The sequence below is a fragment of the Poecilia formosa genome, unplaced genomic scaffold (assembly GCF_000485575.1).
Source record: "Poecilia formosa unplaced genomic scaffold, Poecilia_formosa-5.1.2 Scaffold218, whole genome shotgun sequence".
Classification (NCBI taxonomy): Eukaryota; Metazoa; Chordata; class Actinopteri; order Cyprinodontiformes; family Poeciliidae; genus Poecilia; species Poecilia formosa.
The window spans coordinates 951,492-968,901 of NW_006800157.1; the positions used below are offsets into that span (position 1 = coordinate 951,492).

The 17,410-nt window shown below is 38.7% G+C and overlaps 1 protein-coding gene and 1 long non-coding RNA gene across 4 annotated transcripts in view; one reads left to right on the top strand and one right to left on the bottom strand.

The window, feature by feature from the left end:
* The window catches only part of LOC103149155 (uncharacterized), a 40,549-nt gene that overhangs the window by 19,478 nt on the left and 3,661 nt on the right, over nucleotides 1–17,410 (top strand). The window contains exons 25-57 of one of the 3 annotated variants that reach the window (XM_007568178.2): nucleotides 774–959; nucleotides 1,065–1,099; nucleotides 2,514–2,666; nucleotides 2,754–2,879; nucleotides 3,469–3,507; nucleotides 3,624–3,749; nucleotides 3,825–3,951; nucleotides 4,701–4,883; nucleotides 4,969–5,003; nucleotides 5,087–5,251; nucleotides 5,412–5,546; nucleotides 7,080–7,118; nucleotides 7,195–7,335; nucleotides 7,463–7,536; nucleotides 7,641–7,667; nucleotides 8,504–9,147; nucleotides 9,643–9,822; nucleotides 9,912–9,946; nucleotides 10,727–10,876; nucleotides 10,952–11,080; nucleotides 11,197–11,235; nucleotides 11,419–11,553; nucleotides 11,620–11,716; nucleotides 11,923–12,093; nucleotides 12,425–12,459; nucleotides 12,652–12,813; nucleotides 12,916–13,050; nucleotides 13,857–13,895; nucleotides 13,988–14,128; nucleotides 14,480–14,568; nucleotides 14,680–14,703; nucleotides 15,426–15,609; nucleotides 15,747–17,250. In XM_007568178.2, the coding sequence (XP_007568240.1) occupies nucleotides 774–959; nucleotides 1,065–1,099; nucleotides 2,514–2,666; nucleotides 2,754–2,879; nucleotides 3,469–3,507; nucleotides 3,624–3,749; nucleotides 3,825–3,951; nucleotides 4,701–4,883; nucleotides 4,969–5,003; nucleotides 5,087–5,251; nucleotides 5,412–5,546; nucleotides 7,080–7,118; nucleotides 7,195–7,335; nucleotides 7,463–7,536; nucleotides 7,641–7,667; nucleotides 8,504–9,147; nucleotides 9,643–9,822; nucleotides 9,912–9,946; nucleotides 10,727–10,876; nucleotides 10,952–11,080; nucleotides 11,197–11,235; nucleotides 11,419–11,553; nucleotides 11,620–11,716; nucleotides 11,923–12,093; nucleotides 12,425–12,459; nucleotides 12,652–12,813; nucleotides 12,916–13,050; nucleotides 13,857–13,895; nucleotides 13,988–14,128; nucleotides 14,480–14,568; nucleotides 14,680–14,703; nucleotides 15,426–15,609; nucleotides 15,747–17,250 (5,484 nt within the window). Of the gene's footprint in view, nucleotides 1–773; nucleotides 960–1,064; nucleotides 1,100–2,513; nucleotides 2,667–2,753; nucleotides 2,880–3,468; nucleotides 3,508–3,623; nucleotides 3,750–3,824; nucleotides 3,952–4,700; nucleotides 4,884–4,968; nucleotides 5,004–5,086; nucleotides 5,252–5,411; nucleotides 5,547–7,079; nucleotides 7,119–7,194; nucleotides 7,336–7,462; nucleotides 7,537–7,640; nucleotides 7,668–8,503; nucleotides 9,157–9,642; nucleotides 9,823–9,911; nucleotides 9,947–10,726; nucleotides 10,877–10,951; nucleotides 11,081–11,196; nucleotides 11,236–11,418; nucleotides 11,554–11,619; nucleotides 11,717–11,922; nucleotides 12,094–12,424; nucleotides 12,460–12,651; nucleotides 12,814–12,915; nucleotides 13,051–13,856; nucleotides 13,896–13,987; nucleotides 14,129–14,479; nucleotides 14,569–14,679; nucleotides 14,704–15,425; nucleotides 15,610–15,746; nucleotides 17,284–17,410 lie in introns of all 3 variants that reach the window. The other 2 variants (XM_016679707.1, XM_016679706.1) reach the window with 2 other exon arrangements.
* On the bottom strand, nucleotides 426–13,391 carry LOC107838184 (uncharacterized). Its single transcript, XR_001664232.1, has 3 exons — nucleotides 13,380–13,391; nucleotides 3,142–3,146; nucleotides 426–518 (listed from the first exon to the last, which is right to left on the bottom strand). It is a non-coding gene; the product is annotated as an uncharacterized LOC107838184 (long non-coding RNA).

Below are 17,410 nucleotides of genomic sequence, written 5' to 3' on the forward strand. Positions count from 1 at the left end.
TTAAACCGACGACATCCTAATCCAATGGGGTTTTTTTTAAATCGGAAAAATGTCAGTTTTTTCTGTTTCCATTAAGCGTAATTCCAATTTGCACAATTTTAAGGTCAGTGGAAACGCAGCTAGTCACTCTCTAATGGAAAAATCAGGAATTCATAAACGTATTTTAAAGGGGCAGTATAATTTAAAATCAGCTTTTCTGATCTTTATACCATGCTGTAATCAAAAAAACGCACCTGGTGTGTTGCTTTGATTCTTCCATGCATGTTGGAGAAAACATTTGACCTCTATGGCAACCATTCAGCTGCGTACAACGCCTGGTTGGGCCTAGCACCGCCTTCAAGGACTCGGCTCCTTCAGACTAGCCAGCAGCAATTAGCAAACACCTGGCGGAGCTCTGCATCTGCTGAAGGGTTAATAGAGGAACAATGTTGTGATGACTTACTGAAGGTGGAGCTTCTTAAAGAGACAGAGGCCAAATTTCAAGGCGTTAAATTACGAAGTCAAATTTCTAAGTAATACTTCATATATGTAGCATTTTTTTAAAAACAATTTAACTTGACATACTTTTTTGATTGTGCTTAAAATGGCACTTTAAGCCTGTTAAGCACAGAATACTCCTGATTTAAGTATGGTGGGATGTACCAGTTAAATTTAAATGTATTATTATTTTATGACAGACGTATCCTCAAAACGTCTCCTTGTCGTTTTGCAGTAGGAATATAAAATCTGGTGTCAAAGCTTCCTTAAGAACTTTAGTTTTCTCTTACCTTTAGATCCCGATGAGACGATCCAAACGGACCCACCTTCTAACGCCGTTGGCGCCGTTCCAGACAAGTCCACTGAAACGTCTCCATCCGTCCAAACGGAGGCAGCAGCCGAGGAAATGGTCAAAGAACAACCAGGTTCCTCTCTCACTGCCGGGGAGAGGATAGGAAGTTTACTGCAGCCAGAAAAAATCTGTAAGAAACCGTAATCTGTGTTAATCCGACATGTGGGGGAAACATAAATAAAGTCCTACATTTAAAATCTGATTCCTGATGGTGTTTTTTTACTGCTCACCACAGGTTGTCTTGGTCATAGCATCATCATGTCCCCAAAAGTAAGTCCTCAAACTACTTATTATATATATTTGTGCATGATATTTTATATGTGGGTACTAAGGGCAGTCTGTCCTGACAAGTTCAAAAATCCACTTTTTGTGGTGGTTCATTGAATGCATCATGACTAAAACCACACCAGGTTAGCCCAATGCCAACTCTCTTCAGTGAATACGCTGCTACAGAGTGAAGAAGACAGAAAGTTTGCTATTTTCAGCTCTTTGTTTCTCTGTTTCTTTACCTAGCTGCGTTTCCATTAAACTTAAAATTTCACAAATTGGAATTATGAAAATTAATTTAAGGGAAATGCCAGTAAAGGGGGGAATCACATTTTTGCTAAAGTTTTTCTGCTCGGATGAGGCGGTTTTTCTACTACTAAAATTATTTTGTTTCGCAAAACTTCAACGTAAACGCTTGTTTTTGTGTCACATGATCAGGAACAGGATGTTACTACTGGCAGAAACGAAAAAGACGGAGACAGGAGGATGATTTTAGTAACTTCTTGCATAAATAAGCTTATTCACATGTGATTTTTAAATTCATTTCTTATTTAATGGAAACAACACAATTTCAAAATATTTTTTTGACATTAGTGGAATTTTGACAAAGTTTTGCGCACATTTTACTTTCTATTTTTTTTTGCTACCAAAGGTGTGATACTATGTTGCTTATTTTATTGAAAAGTAAATAGAAAAAATCTCGCTCTCTCTACATAATCAAACAGTTGTAGTTTTTTAAGCTACTTCAGTTTCAAAACAAATCTGCAGTTTTGTTGTGCATTTTATACTGTAGACTGGCCAAAATATCTGAGAAAAACAAGTCAGAACATCTAATATGAGACAAAAATACAAATCTTTCTCAGCAAGAAGAAGACCAGACGGATGTTATCCAAAAGTGGCTCAAAAACTGAAATAATTGAAGTGCAACAACTGGCACACAAAGCACTGAAATATCAAATATTCACTGACTTTAAGCGCAGCGTTTGAGAAACATGCCAGGTTTTTTTTTATGGTTTTATTGGCTCTAGTTGCCTTTATTTGAAGGTGAATTGACAGGAAGCGGGGAATGTGAGAAGGGGGAAGACGAGGGTCAAAGGTCACCGGGCCGGGAATCGAACCTGCGACGGCCGAGTCGAGGACTGAGGCCTCCTTATGTGGGTTGTGTGTGACCCCTGCACCCCTCATGCCACGTTTTATCTGTCAATATAAAGTGAATTCAGAAAAATCTGCGTGGGAATTTTTGTTAAATTATCAAAATGTATCATTAATAAATTTTTAACAACTGCTCCAGATAAAATGTGACAATAAAAGCTTATTTTGTTCAATGAAAACCAGTGGATTAATGATTATACTTTCTGAATTCACAGCATTATTTCTATTTCCTGTGCGTTTTCTGAATCCTGTTTTTGTCTCCCAGCCGTTTCCCCTTCAGTCGAGGGTTTTGTTGGTGACCAACCTGCCACCGTATCGGGACGGCTGCTACTCTGAGCGGGACATCAGCAACCTGCTGCACAGATTTGGGTTTCAGTACGAGGACAAAAACATCTTCGTGGTTCCTCAGGCCTGCATGGTAAACTCCAGCAGATGAACCTTGCAGCTGATCAAACTGATTACTGCAGAACGTTAACGGTTTTGTTAAACGTTTTTGTTTTTTCAGGCGTTTGTCCTCATGGAAAGTTACCAGAAGGCTCAGGAAGTTTTCATAGCTGCGAAGGATAGTTTGACTCTGAATGGATGTAAACTCTCTGTTGAGATAATCAGCAGTGGGGTCGTCATGACAACGGTAAAATGGATTAAAACATAACAGCTGGAGATCGTGATTCGTTTTCAGTGTGTAGTTGATGTCTCTGCAATTGAAGCAAATAGATTGAAAGAAATCATTTCTATTCTCTAAAATAACTTTTTTAATTGGTCTGTTTGAGTTGCTTTGCCACGACTGGATTTGTGTTTTTCTATGGAGGAGGATTTGGACCACTGAGAAAATATGGACTTTTTTCCAACTCAGAACTCTGTTTTTCTTAGCAGTTTGACCTTTTTTTTTTAACTTTGACTTTTTTTCAGAATTTTGACACTTTTTTCATTCTGACTTTTTTTTCTTAGATTTTGACTTTTTTCAGAAAGTTGACTGTTTTCTCTTAAGTTTGACTGGTTTTGAAATTATTACTTTTTTCCTCAGAATTCTTATCTTTTTTTGTAATTCTGATTTTTATCAGAATTTTGATGTTTTTGTCCCAACAAGCTCTAGAAAATTCATCCATTTTTCTTATTTTATCACTGCAATGAAATGTTGTTTTATTTTCATTCCAGTTCAGTTTGAATTGTTTCTGAAAATGTGCTCTACCAATAAAATGACCATTTTGCTCTTGTTGCAGTTTGGATTTTATAAATCTCTGATGGAAATGATCGATTCTGTAAGTATCCGCACCTTTTCACCGTTTCCTTCGCGTTCTGCTCCATCGTTCGTGGTTGTTAAATGAGGATTTATCAAATGAAGCTCATTCCGGTGTTTCTGCTTTGTTTGGAGCAGCTGGTCACCGACGACGGAACCAGAACCGTTTACATCCAGAACGTCTCACCAAGCGAAGCCCGGGATCTCAGGGAAACTTTGAGGAAAATGGGCTCTGTTAAAAACTACCTTCCTCTCCTCAACAAGGTAGAAACTTCCTCTCCTTTGAAAGAGTACGGGTTTGACTCACCGACCGTCTGACTCTGGCGTTTCCTGCTTCAGGTGTTCATCGAGTTTGAGTCCGCGGCTGATGCTGATCGGATCGGAGTTTGGTACAGCCTGCAGAGACGCATCCCTGCTCATAACGTCTGCAGGATAAAACCTCCCCAGACCGACGTCACATCATCGAGTAAGGAAAACGTTTCTGAAAGCAACAGATGCGCTATTAAAAATCACAGCAAATTCACTGACCAAACAATAAACTGGTTTTCCAGTTAGTTTGTTTTGTTCGACACAGAGCGAAACACAGCAGCTGAAAATGTAACAAATGTTGCTATTTGGTCCCCAATTGCAGCAAACTTTTTATTTCAGGGGTGAAATAAAAATATAATATAAACTTATACATTTTAAATGTATTGAAAATAAATAAATATACACGATATAATGTATTAAAAATATGTTCGAAATATGTAGAAACATTTTTTTTATTATATATTTAAAATTATTTTTGAAAATATCCATAATTTGATAGAAATATAATTTCCCCCTTTTGTTGTCCATTTATAATATTTTAACTGGATAATTTGCAAAATCTCCACCAATGTTGCATAAACAAGTAGAAGATCAAAACCATCGTCTGAATGGAATAGCAAGATTTTAATCAACTGTTTTTAATCTTTGAAATGTCGCTGAAAGAAACAATATTCATGTCAGGGACTAAACCTTGTTTCACTCAAACACTGGAGCTTAAAATTTCCCAATCTGTCAGAGTAAATTACCTTCAGTGAAACTATACTAATAAAACCAGAGGAATGTGTTAAACGTTAAGAGGGTTAATCATCACAAAAACATGATTTTAATCTGATTTGATTACAGGTTTTTGTCTTATGCATAGATAGAAATAAAAATTGTCGCTTTAACTTGTTTTCCTTTTCACAGCACCACACCTGGCAGCTACAGCAGCGCCGGAAAGCAAAGATGTCGTCGCCGGTCCGATCGTCCCGCCGATCGTCCCGCCGATGAATACCAGCATCCCAGAGGGCAGCTGGGCACCATTTTCAGTCGCCATGACAACCGCTCCGTTCCTCTTCCCAACAGTGTCGCCTTGGTTCGTCATTCCAAGTAAGAAAAAAATGTGGAAACCAAATGATCAAATTATCAAATATCACAAATGAAGCGATAAACTTAATCTGACTTCATCTCCTAGAATTTAGGACGGTTGATAAAGAGGAGGACTTGTTGGTAAGTGCGGTTCCATGTTTGTGTTTCATTTGAAAGGTTTAGGTGAGTTTAGCATAAAAATCTTTCACTATTCTGTCACTTAGGCATCCGTCTCTGTGGCCTGTAAGTTTTCCACCGTTATGTTGACGGGTTTACCCGAAGGAAACTACAAACACGAGGATGTCGCCAAGCTGGTGTGGAAATATTTCCCCAAGCAGAATCTCCAGACTCTGTTCTACAACATTGTGGTGCTGCCACTGCAGAAAAGGGTAAAAATCTCACGGTGCAGACTAAGATGTGCTCAGATATTCCTGTTGTAACGGAGTCATTAAAACAGGAATGACCCCATTAAAACAGACTAAGATGTGCTCAGATATTCCTGTTGTAACAGGGTCATGAATGTTTTTTAAAATGTATTTTCCATTCAAGGCTTTTGTGTATTTCAACGATTGGACATCATGCAATAACTTTGTTCAAGATTTCCTCAAGAAGGGAGTTTCCTTTACAAGCCACAAGCTGCACGTCCACCTGGTCTTGGAGGAGATGAATCCTGGATCCAGTGAGGTATGGCGGTCAGAGAGGTGGTCAGCAAAGTGGCATTTGTCTTTAATTGTAGCATATAGAGCAATTAAATGAAAAAAGGCAAGAAAAAATATTGAGAATAAAGATCTGGTGTTAAGATTTGGGGTGAGTTATCATAGTTTAGTTGACAATAGAAAAAAAGAGCTAAACTAGCCAAATGCTAAAACATTATCTCACTCCCTATCTAGCTAACTGCCACAAAAACACAACAAACAGCCAGCTACCAATAAAATGACAAGTTGTGTATTGGAAAAACTATACAGCTAAAGACCTGCTAGCTTGGAATTTAGCTTGCTACCAAAATATAATTAGCTTACCACCAAAAACTATTAACCAAAAGCCACTAGCTAGTAACCAAAAGAGTTCATAGCAGCTAATATATTGATGAATAAATTAGGTTCAAAATTGAAAGAGTATTAACTAGTAAATTCTTCTAGTTTCTTTCCTATTTCAGGTGCTAACTAACTACCTAGCTTTCTACAAAAAAAGAGCAAACAACTAACAACCAATAAAATGCAATTTGTGAGGAAAAACATCTAGATGGCTAAAAACTTGCTACCTCAGAAATTAGCTTGCTACCAAAAACATTAGCCAGGTTTCCCCTCCCAAAATAAATTAGCTAACAACCAAAAAACTACAGTAAACTGAAGGCTACTAACTAGCAACCAAAATGGTATAAGATTTAATATAATTAGGAATCTAGTTTCATATTTGAGCAAATAATAAACTGCTAAAACAAATAATGTATAAATTAGGTTTAAATTTCTACAACATAGAATGGAAATTCACCAACGCTTTTCTAGCTAGCTAGCCATCTATCTCATTACAGAAAAATACACACCAAACATCTAACGAATAATTAAATGGCAAGCTGTCAATTGAAAAACAATTAGTCAGCTGAAAACATGCAGAATAAGAAATTAGCATGCTACAAAACAATTTGCAAGGAACTAAAAAAAATAGAAAAAATAGTCAGCTGCTATAAACCAAAATCCACTGGCTAGCAACCAGTAGTTCAAGATTTAATGTCATTATGTGGTTCAGCTAATAAATTGATACATTAGCAACTTAGGTTGAAGTTGTTACAAAATAAAGAAAATTAACTTTTCTTTAGCTCTGCCACTGGCAATCTCAAGCAGCCAGTTAGCTACTTAAAGTAAGTAACTAAGTGTAAATTCAGCAGTTGGCTAGCAACCCAATAAATACACCCACAAACACAAGAAAAGAGGGTCAGGTAGTGAGATTCAAGAATATAAAAAAGTATTGGCAAGCTGCCAACAAAAACCTAATTACTTGATCAAATCAGAAATTTGTTTTAAATAAACAAAAGTATTTAACTTCATACTAAACCTTTATCTTATCGTCAATTTGTGACATTTATCTTACATTTGACATTTTTGGAAGTTCATCAAAACAAGCCTGGTCAGATAAGGCTCTGATAAATATTTGCAGTATCAAGCAGTGTCGTGTATTTTGTGATGACTGTAACCGTTTATTTGGATGCTGTCTTTTTAGGACATGATGTACCAAACGCTAATGAAATGGAGCAACGCTGTAAGTTATAGTTCCCTTCTTTAAATATGGTGTCATGGTGGAATGAAATTAAATTCTCCATTAAAATGTTTTCCAGCGTGTTCCTGAACTCGAGTCTCTGGATGAGCGGCTGGTGTGTGTGGCGCTCTCTGAAACCTCCCTAAGCCTCATCATGGCCGCCGTAAAATTAGTGACAAACGTCTCTGCAGTTGTTAGCTTCCTGCCGCTAGCCAACAGGGTAAGACAGCAAAAACAGACATTTTTTAAAAAAGTTTTTACTTAATTCATCTGAACAGCTTAGATTCAGCACTAAAAGAAAGAGTCAAACATCTTCATCTTTTATTTTTGCTGCTTTATTTATGTAGTTGTGCATCGAGATGGCTGAATCCAGAGGAGTAGATCAGGTGGTGGAGAGGTTTGCACGTTCGCCAGAAGACTGGTACGACCTGCCATTTTATAAGAAAACAATGTTTCATTCCTGATGGAAATTAGTTTGCAACATTCATCAACTTACTAGTTTCGTCTTTTTTCCTCTCGTTACAGGAATAGTCAAGTTCAGAGTGTTGAATCGTGAGTATTTTATCGAAGAAAGCAGGAGAAACGACGACCAAAGTGACGTCTACAAAAGTTTTTAACTTTCAAAATGTTAAATCTGAAGCTTCACAGTCATGTGTTACATTAACAGAACTACAGAGAGTTTGAAGTCCTTCTGTTTTAATACGCTGTTTCTTCCATCAGGTCAATTTAAAGCAGGCCTAGTATTCAAAACTCACATTTTGCAAATTTTTTGTACTTCCATTTGACTTTCTTCCGCTTCTAAAAACGGTCTAGGCGCTTTAAGATAAAATAAAATAAAATCACCCAGCTGTTTTTGGCAATAAGTTGGTGGTTTTTGGAGTCTGAAAAATGAGCTGCTTCAAAAGTCTCCCCATTGCTCCGTTACCTAGCAACCCCAGCCAAGCAAAGCCCGTTACCTAGCAACCAAAGTAGAACTCCTCCACATTTTTTCAGCTGGTTTTACCACTGTATACACTGTACAATGGCTGCTGGGAAAGACAAGTGTTTTGTTGTCGGCTTAACTTGCTGCATTCTTGTTGGTTGTGCAGGAGGCTCCACTTCTGCTCTTCAAACATGTATGGTTATGTAATTGCACTTCTGTTTCACCTGCAAGTGTAAAACTCTAAAACAGCTCAGGCGGAACTGATCAGAATAAAATGTCACTATCTAAGAATGATTTTGTGCAACAAATGTAATGAACATGTTTTGTATAGGCCATAGGTCCATCCTAACCTGTTCAAGAAAGCATTAAAACTTCTTTCTACATTCAACATGTTATTTACTTTACCAGTAAAGATTTTATCATAAGATTTTTAAAAATATAATCCAATTTCCTCTTTTAATTTCAGTGTGAAGAGCCTAAAACAGCGTCTCAAAGACTCAGGCGAAACAAAAATAGATCTTGAACGCAACACCGAAGACATCAATGACAAAACTCCAGCAACAACAAATGAACCACAGTCTCCTTCGTCTGATTCTCCCGTTAAAACAAAACCTCCCATCCAAGAAGTCACAAATCTTCCAAACAGTGCTCCGTCTGCAGAGGAATCGACTGCCGTTGGATCTGGGACAAAGATGGAAATTGCTGCAACAGAAAATGAAAATGGGAAGTCCAAAGTTTCAGAAAAACATCCTGGCGTTTGTGGAAAAGTTCAAGAATCTGCAGTGGTGCCTAAAGACAAAACTGAGACCGAGGAGAAGAAGCAACAAGCAAAAACTGATGAGGTTGAAGAGGATAAGAGTGAAAGTGCTGCCAAGTCCAACGTTGGAAAGACTGAAGATGAAAAACTTCCACCTGCTAAACCAACGAAGTCTCTGATATCAACCCCCACGGTTAAGCCATCTAAACCTTTAACTATTCCTCGTAAAAGCCCACAAACCGGCGTACAAACCTCTGTGAAGGCGCCGTCACAGCTCCAGAAACGCATAAACCCAAAACCAACGTCGTCTGCTGAAAACCTGGAGACCAAAACTGACATTTCAGGAAACTCAGGTAGTTCTGGTTGGTGTTTGTTTGCCTAAATAAACTAAACTGTTGGGGCTGGACAGTATACTTGTTTCATAAATTGATTATTTTTGTTTGTTTTTAAATATCAGACATAAACCTGGTGGTGTGAAATTCCCTGTTTTATCCTCAGTTTTCTCTCCACGCCGTTGATGGTTGTTTTTTAAGCAGTTTACGAAACAAAATGGCGGAAATTTTAACTGCCATTTACTTAACAGGGTGTTGCTAGGCAACCATGAGTAAGTGAGCAGGTTGTTGCTAGGTAACCAAAGAGGTAACTGCTTAGTTTTTCTTCTGCCTAAACCTCCAGGAAACTGTGCGGCTCTGGATCGGAGTTCAGTGAAACTATTGAATACTCTATTGATGTAGATTATTGATTTATTGTCCAGCCCCGTGATTAAATGTTTTCATGTTTCATGATGTGATTTTAGTCGTTAAGTGAAATTCTCCAGATCATTATATTGACGTCTGTTTCAAATGTAGCTGCTGTGAAGAATCCTGCATCTAAAGTTTCAGCAGCTTCAGCTGAAATTGACCCAAACTCGAAATCCTCGACAGCGGCAACAAAATCGGAGCCGCTTGCAGCAGCAGCGACGTCAACCGAAGCGTTTCCTTTGACCCCCGGAGAGAAGCTGCACCATTTCCTGACGCCATTTAAACTCCGTGAGACACGAACGGCGTACAGAGACCCAAAATGTCCTCTTTAGGTTCTGGTTTTCATTTATTTACTGATCTCCGTTTCTTCTTCTCAGGTCAGCTTGACATGCACACCATCTTGTCTCCAATGGTAAGTTTTCTTTCTGCTGCTCAGTCTAAAGTTATAAAACTCCTCTGAAAGCTGGATTTTATGCATCAGAAATGTTTGAATTTCAATAAAGTTGAATGTTTGATTTCTGTATAAAGTGCTTGGCACTCAAACTGTGCAGTTTGGTAATAAGGTTCAATCTAACATTTGATTGAAAACCTTTTTTACAGTTGAAATTGGACATATAATGACAATAAAAAGACATATTTATTTGTCATTGTCTGAAGTTAAATTAGATCAAACTTCTCTTGTTTTTGGTTTGTAACAATTACCAGAATTATTTCTATTTACTAAATGCCAGAAAAAGTAGCGGGAAAATTTTTCAGAGATTTATTTATTTATTTGAACTTTCTCTGACCTTCAGGTGCATGGTGTGTGAGAGACATTTCAAAACATAACATTTTGTCATATTTTAATGTATCCCTGCTGTATAATATGAAATACAATACGATATTAACGGTGATAAAAGAGATTATATAATAGTGAATTTTTTTTAGCTTGTTTCGTTTTCATCTCCAAAGTTTGGAAAAGTTTGAAAACTCACCTTGATGAAACGTTTGAAGATAAAAACCATGAAACTACATCATTTTAGCTTCTAATTTTGAAACTCAAATTTGGATTTTAAATTACTTGTCGTCAGAATTTTGATGCTTAATTTGCAAAAACAAACTATTACATTTAGTTTTTGGTGGTTTCATCTTGCGCCAGCCTTCCCATAACATAATTTTCGTTCTGAACGTTAATAATTCGTCTGCTCTGCAGATTTTCTCTCTCCACATCACCCTGGTTGTCACCAACCTGCCTCGGTGGTTCGACGGCTCCTACACGGAAACCGAAATCATCAACGTCCTTCAGAAGTGTCGAGTTCAGTGTGACGAAAATGAAATCTTCGTCGTTCCCCAGTCGCAAATGGTCGGCACCGAGCTCTGCTGAGGCTTTGCTTGCTGCTGTTTTCAGAGACTTTTAAATTTCCTGCTCTGCTTTCAGGCTTTCCTCATCATGCCGAGGGCGGCGCAGGTGCAGCATTTGTTCAGAGCGACGCCGTGGAGGGAGCTTTTCTTCAAAGGACGAAAACTTGGATTTCATGTGGTCACCAGCTCCACACCAATGACTCTGGTGGGTTTTTCTTATTGGCATGCGTTTAGAAAGACTGTTGGGCACAAAAATAACCATTCATTGTTTTTGCAAACGGAAATATTCTGATTCAAGTGTGTTTTGTTTTCTTTTTTCAGTTTCGGTTTTATCGATATTTGATGTCTTTTACCGATTTTGTAAGTATTGGACCGACTTTTTCTCTTTCTATTTTTCTTAATATCTATGCTCGTCGCTTTAAATTTTACACAAATTTTAACGGACAAAGAATCCAAATGAAACTGTATGCAACACGCTTTATGCTTTTTAAATGCACAGATGCATTGCAGTGAAACATATGGATTTGTTTGCCCTCTTTCCAGCCGGCATGTCAGATGAAATTGGGCACAAAAAACGTGCTTTACTTCCCCAACATTTCAGCAAGTGAAGCCAGAGACCTGAGGGAAGCGCTGAGGAAAATCGGCTGCTTTGTAAACTACCTGCCTCTGCTCAACAGGGTAAAAACACACTTTAAAACTCAGGGAGATGGAGCTGCTCTGTGTTGATCTGTTGTCATGTTCCAGGCTTTTGTTCACTGTGAAACCCCGGAGGACGCCGATCGACTCGAAGCTTGGTACAGCCACTGGAGATGGAGCCGATCCCACGACGCTCAGCAGACGGGTGAGACGGAAACACTGAAGTCTCTGCGGTCAGAGCGTCAGGATGCAGCGGCAGTCACTCTAACACACGGATAAAACACTGTAAAAACAAACGATCAGTTAACACGTGAAAGGACTTTAACAGCAGCAGGCTTTGGTGGAGCTGATGTGAGAATAGATTTCCCTTCTTAGTCCAGTATTATTACTATTATTTTTTTGTTTGTGCAGCGCTAAGCGGATCAGCTCATGGTTTGCAAATCTGGGAGAATATCTCGGTTGAAACCAGCGTCCCGCGAACAGCAGGCGCCGTTCCAGAGGGAACCAAGGCGCCTTTTTGGATGACCGTGAAGAAAAGTCCTTATGTCGTTCACACTGCGTCTCCTTTCTTCAAGGTCCCAGGTAAGATGAGTACAGAGAAGCCAAATGTAGCTGAAACCCAAAACATTTTGACTGTAAGTGACTGTTGAGGAGTTTAAACCACCGATTGGCTTATTGATCTGATCAGATTGGTGTTCAGGTGATGATCACAAGTTATCAAAAAATGAAGCTGAATTAATCCCATCTAGTTACAGAACTACAAAAAAAGCACCAAGAATTTGCTCCCACTTGGATTTGAGAACAACTTCATGTCTGATTTTTCTACACGTACAACCGACACACGAACCAATGCTGATGTTTGATAATTTTACGCATGAATATTTATTGTGATCTGCCTTTTTGTCACTCCCAGCTTTTCAGACAGTCGACAGGAAGACTTGTGCCAGGGTACGTTTTATTCCTGTACTTGTATTTACACATTTTTGAATCATATTAATTAGCATTCAGTGTAAATCCCAGTTTCCTAAAACATTTTTCTAATTAATTGAAAGCTACTCTATTGGTTGCTAAGGCGACTAAGTTTTCAAGCCTGTTCCAATTTTCAATAAATAAAAGTTTATTTAAATTTTTTTCCTGTAGATTTCTGAGCGAGATTTGAAGTTTGCAGGCATCATGTTGACCGGTTTGCCAAACAGAAGCTACACACACGAGGAAGTGGCTATGCTGGTGTGGAGGCATTTTCCCGAACAGAACCTTCACACACTGTACAACAATGTTGTAGTTTTACCGCTGCAGAGGAGGGTAAAGGCCAAATTCAGCAGTCTTATCACTTTTTCCTTGATTTAAGATGTTTTTAGTTGTGGGAACAGCGTGTCATATCTCTTCATGTCTCTTCTTTTGCAGGCTTTTGTGATTTTCAGCAGCAGTTGTGCTTGCATAAGATTTCTTAGAGATCGAAACAGGAAACGAGTTTATTTCAGAGGCTTCATTCCAAACATCCATTTGCTGTTGGAGGATCTCAGTCTTGGGTCCAGTGAGGTATGGGAGGTGCAGTACACAACTGGCTCTTTTCCATCAGTAACTTTTGTTTACTTATATTTGACTTTGATCAACTTACTTTACACTTTGTGTAAATCTCTGGCTAATGTCCAGGACATCATGAAACTAACATGAATGCATGTTGTTGCATGTTACTCGCCGTCCATCGCCACGCTGTCACAGTAGATGTTCAGTCTCTGTTAACTAAATGAGACCTGGAGATGAAGTTATTACTAATTTAGTAAAGTGAACCACAGCAAAGCAGAAAATAACGCAGAAAAAAACACTAAAAAACAACTTGATCTCTGTCGGCTACGCTACACACAGACTTATAGCAACTGGCAACAACGCCTCTTTGTTTCACGATTCAACACTGAAAAAACACTCAAACATTTCCCACACAAAGAACACAACATTCAGTCCATTACAGATTTATGTTTTCAGGCTTGACGTTTATTTTTGCTACGAGTTCCACTGCACATCTACATGTTACGGTTGTCAAAGTCAAGCTAGCATAACTGAACTACTCCCTCCCTATTTTTTTTCGTAATTAAAACTTTTTCCTGACCTGATCTAGTTGTCGTTTTGTTGACATTTAGTAGCAAAGCACCACGTTCGTTTCCCTTTTATATATATCAGGCGTACATTTAGGATTTACTGCATTATATTGACAACTTAACAGCTAAAATCAATGCTAGTCACCGTTAGCCAGCAGCTTTCTGCCCTCCAGCAGGAAAATGGAGGCATGACGTCACACTGCCACGGGTCCCTAAGTAAATATAATCCACTTAATGTTGTTGTTTCAGGAATCCATGTTCAGAGCTTTGATGAAATGGAGCAATATTGTGAGTGAATTTTCACTTTTTTAAATATTTTGCCATGTAAAATCTGCTACGACTTTAAATTAAAACCAAAAAATGTTGTTCTTTCCCCCCAGCATGTTCCAGACCTGACGTCTTTGGGGGAGCGGCTGCTCGTTGTGGAGGCTTCAGGGACCAACGAGCATATCACAATGATGGTTATAAAAGAAGTGGCAAGCATCGCTACTTTTGCTAGCTTCCTGCCGCTTTCCAACAGGGTATAACAAAAAAGAAATACTTGTTTTCTGTGTTTTATGTATTTTCTTTTTTTAATCCAGTTTGCTTATGATTTTGAGAAAATCCATGTTTTGACTCATTTTTATCCAACTGGAATTGAATTACCATGTCGCTGGTTTAAAAAAAAAAAAAGTTTAGCAAATTTAAATAAAATTTGTATTTTCATTTTTTTACAACACAAATTAAACATATTTATTTGTTAGGATGTAACAAAATTGTAAAGGTCATGCCGAAGTGTCAGTAGAGTTGAGGTCTTTTTTGTTCATAGCCTGATAATTAATTTTCCCCTCTTGCTTTTGTTTGCTGCATCCACTCCTGTCGATTCACGACAGATTTACGTTGAGATGGCCGAGTCCAGCGGAGTCAGAAGAGTGGTGGAGAAGTTGTCTGTTCGCAAATTATCTCAACAGCATGAAGCTTGGTAAGTGTGTGAACTTAGAAGTTAATGATTGAATAAAAATATAAATGAATGGATTTTTTAGATTGTGTTTCTGAAGCTTAACTGTGTTTTTTTTTTTTCTGCGTTTTTTAGGAAGCTGGTCGGACGTGTTGAAAGGTGAGCATTTCTTCTGACTTCAAGCATGACAACAGTATTTGAGTTCAATGAGTTAAAGGGGACCTACTATTCGAAATCCACATTTTTCAAATTTTTGTTCTTCCATTTGGGTCTCTACTGCTTCTAAGAGCTTAGGGAAAAAAAACACAGCCATTATTTTGGGAATAAGTTGATGTTTTTTTGTGTGTAGAAAATGAGCTGTTTTAAAAAATCTCCTGATTGCACCGTTACCTAGCAACCGCAGACAAACCCAGCCAGTCACCTAGCAACCGAAGCGGAGCTCCAGCAGCTTTGGTCGGCTGGCTTTACCTCAGCTGTACAATGGCTGCTGAACAAGAAATGTATTTTGTTGTTGACCTGCCATCCAGAAACCACTTGCTGCATTTTTCTTGGTTGTGTAGGAGGCTCTACTTCTGCTTTTCAAAGATGCACGGTTATATAATTGTGCATCTGTTTGCAGCCGTTCAGCGGGTGAGAGTGCAAATCTTGAGCTGGGTAGTGTGGCCAATAGCCACTTATTTGGATTTAAAGTGACAAGATGCCCCAAAACCGTTCAAAATGATCAGAACTGAGCTAACTGAAATCTCCTTATCTACAAATTATTTTGTGCAAAAAAGTGTTATAATCATGTTTCATAAAGACATATCCTAACCTGTTTAAGGAAGCATAACTGATCATCTTTAAGAATGGTTTTCCCTAACATTTGTCTGCTTTTATTACAGTTTGTTGAGCCGAAAAGAGCGACTGAAGGACTGTGAGAAAATTGCAGTGAACCTTGAACTCGGCACCATGAGTGTCAAGCCTGAGGCCGCACTACTGAAGACGGTGGACAAGGAATCTGCAGCATGTGACCCTCTGCCAGACAGAAGCCTGACCACATTTCACAGAGGAACAGGATTCCTTCAGGTTGACTGAAACACTTTGAACTAAAAACAGCACAAACTTCAACAAAGCCTTTATAAATGTCCATTCAGATCTTTACTGACAAAATTATGGAGTATTTGGTTGGAAAGGTTATTAATCTTTCATATATTTTCCTGTAGATTTCCAGTGGAAGCAGCAGCAGTTTTAAAAGTTCCTCTCCCTCCAAGCCGATCACAAAAGAAATGAAGATCTCGCATTCATCGTCTGTAACTAGAGATATCCCAAAGTCTAATAAAGACTGCAGGAGCTCTGCCTCATCAACTGGAAAAAGCAGCTTGAAGTCTAACGCCACGTCTTTGTCATTAAAAACACAAAAAGACGCACCTGAGTCTATGAAACCTCAAATTAATCAGTCATCTTCTGCAGGTGGCAGTAAAATTTTTCCTTCCACTTCGTCAAAGACTTTTAAGTCTTTAGCATCTTTAAATGAGAGAGATCAGCAGAGCAAGAAAGAGGCTCCTCTCAGAGCATCTCAAACATCATCTGCATCCTCAACTCGAAGCACCAGTTCAGCTGCAACATCTGCAGAAACTCCTCAGTCGGATAAACATGGAGCTGCACCTGCTGCTGCAGTAGCAAAGGCTGACCACAAGGTGTCAGCAGAGAGCGGCACTGCAAAAACTCAGTTGGGCCCAAGAGTGGCAACGTCAAATTTGAACCAAGACTGTTTTAAAGCTGAATCACTCAAAGAGGGAACTGAAAGCAAAGAAAAACAGAAGAATAATGTCAGGAATCCAGTGAAGGAAGGAAATTACCCTCTTGATTCAAAACATACTGCTATCAAAGAGCTTTTGGTTGCAGTTAAAGAGGAAAACCTTCTGGGAAAAGATGAGGATTCAAAAGTAAAATTGGACAAGAGGATGAAAACTTTTAGCGGTGAAGAGGGAGAGACTTTACCAATAAAACAGGAAAGTTCAGATAACAAGTATGAGACAAAAATAAAAGAAAGCAGTTCAGAAACTGGAGAGAAGACGGTTTGTAAGGACTCTGTTCCGGATGAATCTCCCATACATACATTTATTAAGAAAACTGACAGAGGAGCCAATCAAGACAAATCGGCCACTGTTGTACCAACAATCAGTCAGTCAGGGAAAGATGTTTATGCTGAACAAAAAGAGATTAGAAAGGATGGCCTTGGAGCTTCTGTTCAAGAAGAAAAACCTTTGATCAAAGACGAAGGTTTGGCAGTAAAACCAGACAAGAAAACCAGAGTGTCTGAATCTGAAGATGGAGAAAATCCTGCAAAAGAACAGAGTTTGGATAAACAATCTGAGACGCGATCAAAAGACATCAGTGCAGAGATGGAGACAGAGGAAATGGTTTGTAAGGGCTCTGTTCAACATAAATCTGGTTTAAGAAGATCTTTCAGACAAACTACCAGATTAGCCAATCAAGACAAAACAAATGAAATCAAAGCACCCAGAGGAGGAAAACTAACTCAGACCGACTCTTCGGTTGAAAGAAAAGAAGATAGGACTCCAACAAGGAGGAGAAAAAGTTCTGCCAGGTATTCTCAACAACAAAACGAAGAGAAAGGGTCTCCTAAAAACATCATATCGATGACCTGCAACTCCAGAAAGACTCAAGAGGAGGAAAAAGAAGCTGCAACGCCCAGAAGAAGAGGTCGACCCAAGAAGAAAGTCAGACCGGTTCCGAGTGAGTAAACGGGGCTCCATCTGTTAGAATCACTGAAACATGATGAAACCAGGTCAACTTATTATCTTCTGCTGCAGTGAGGAACCCAACCACTGGGGTGAAGTTAAATCCTGATGGACAGGCTCTG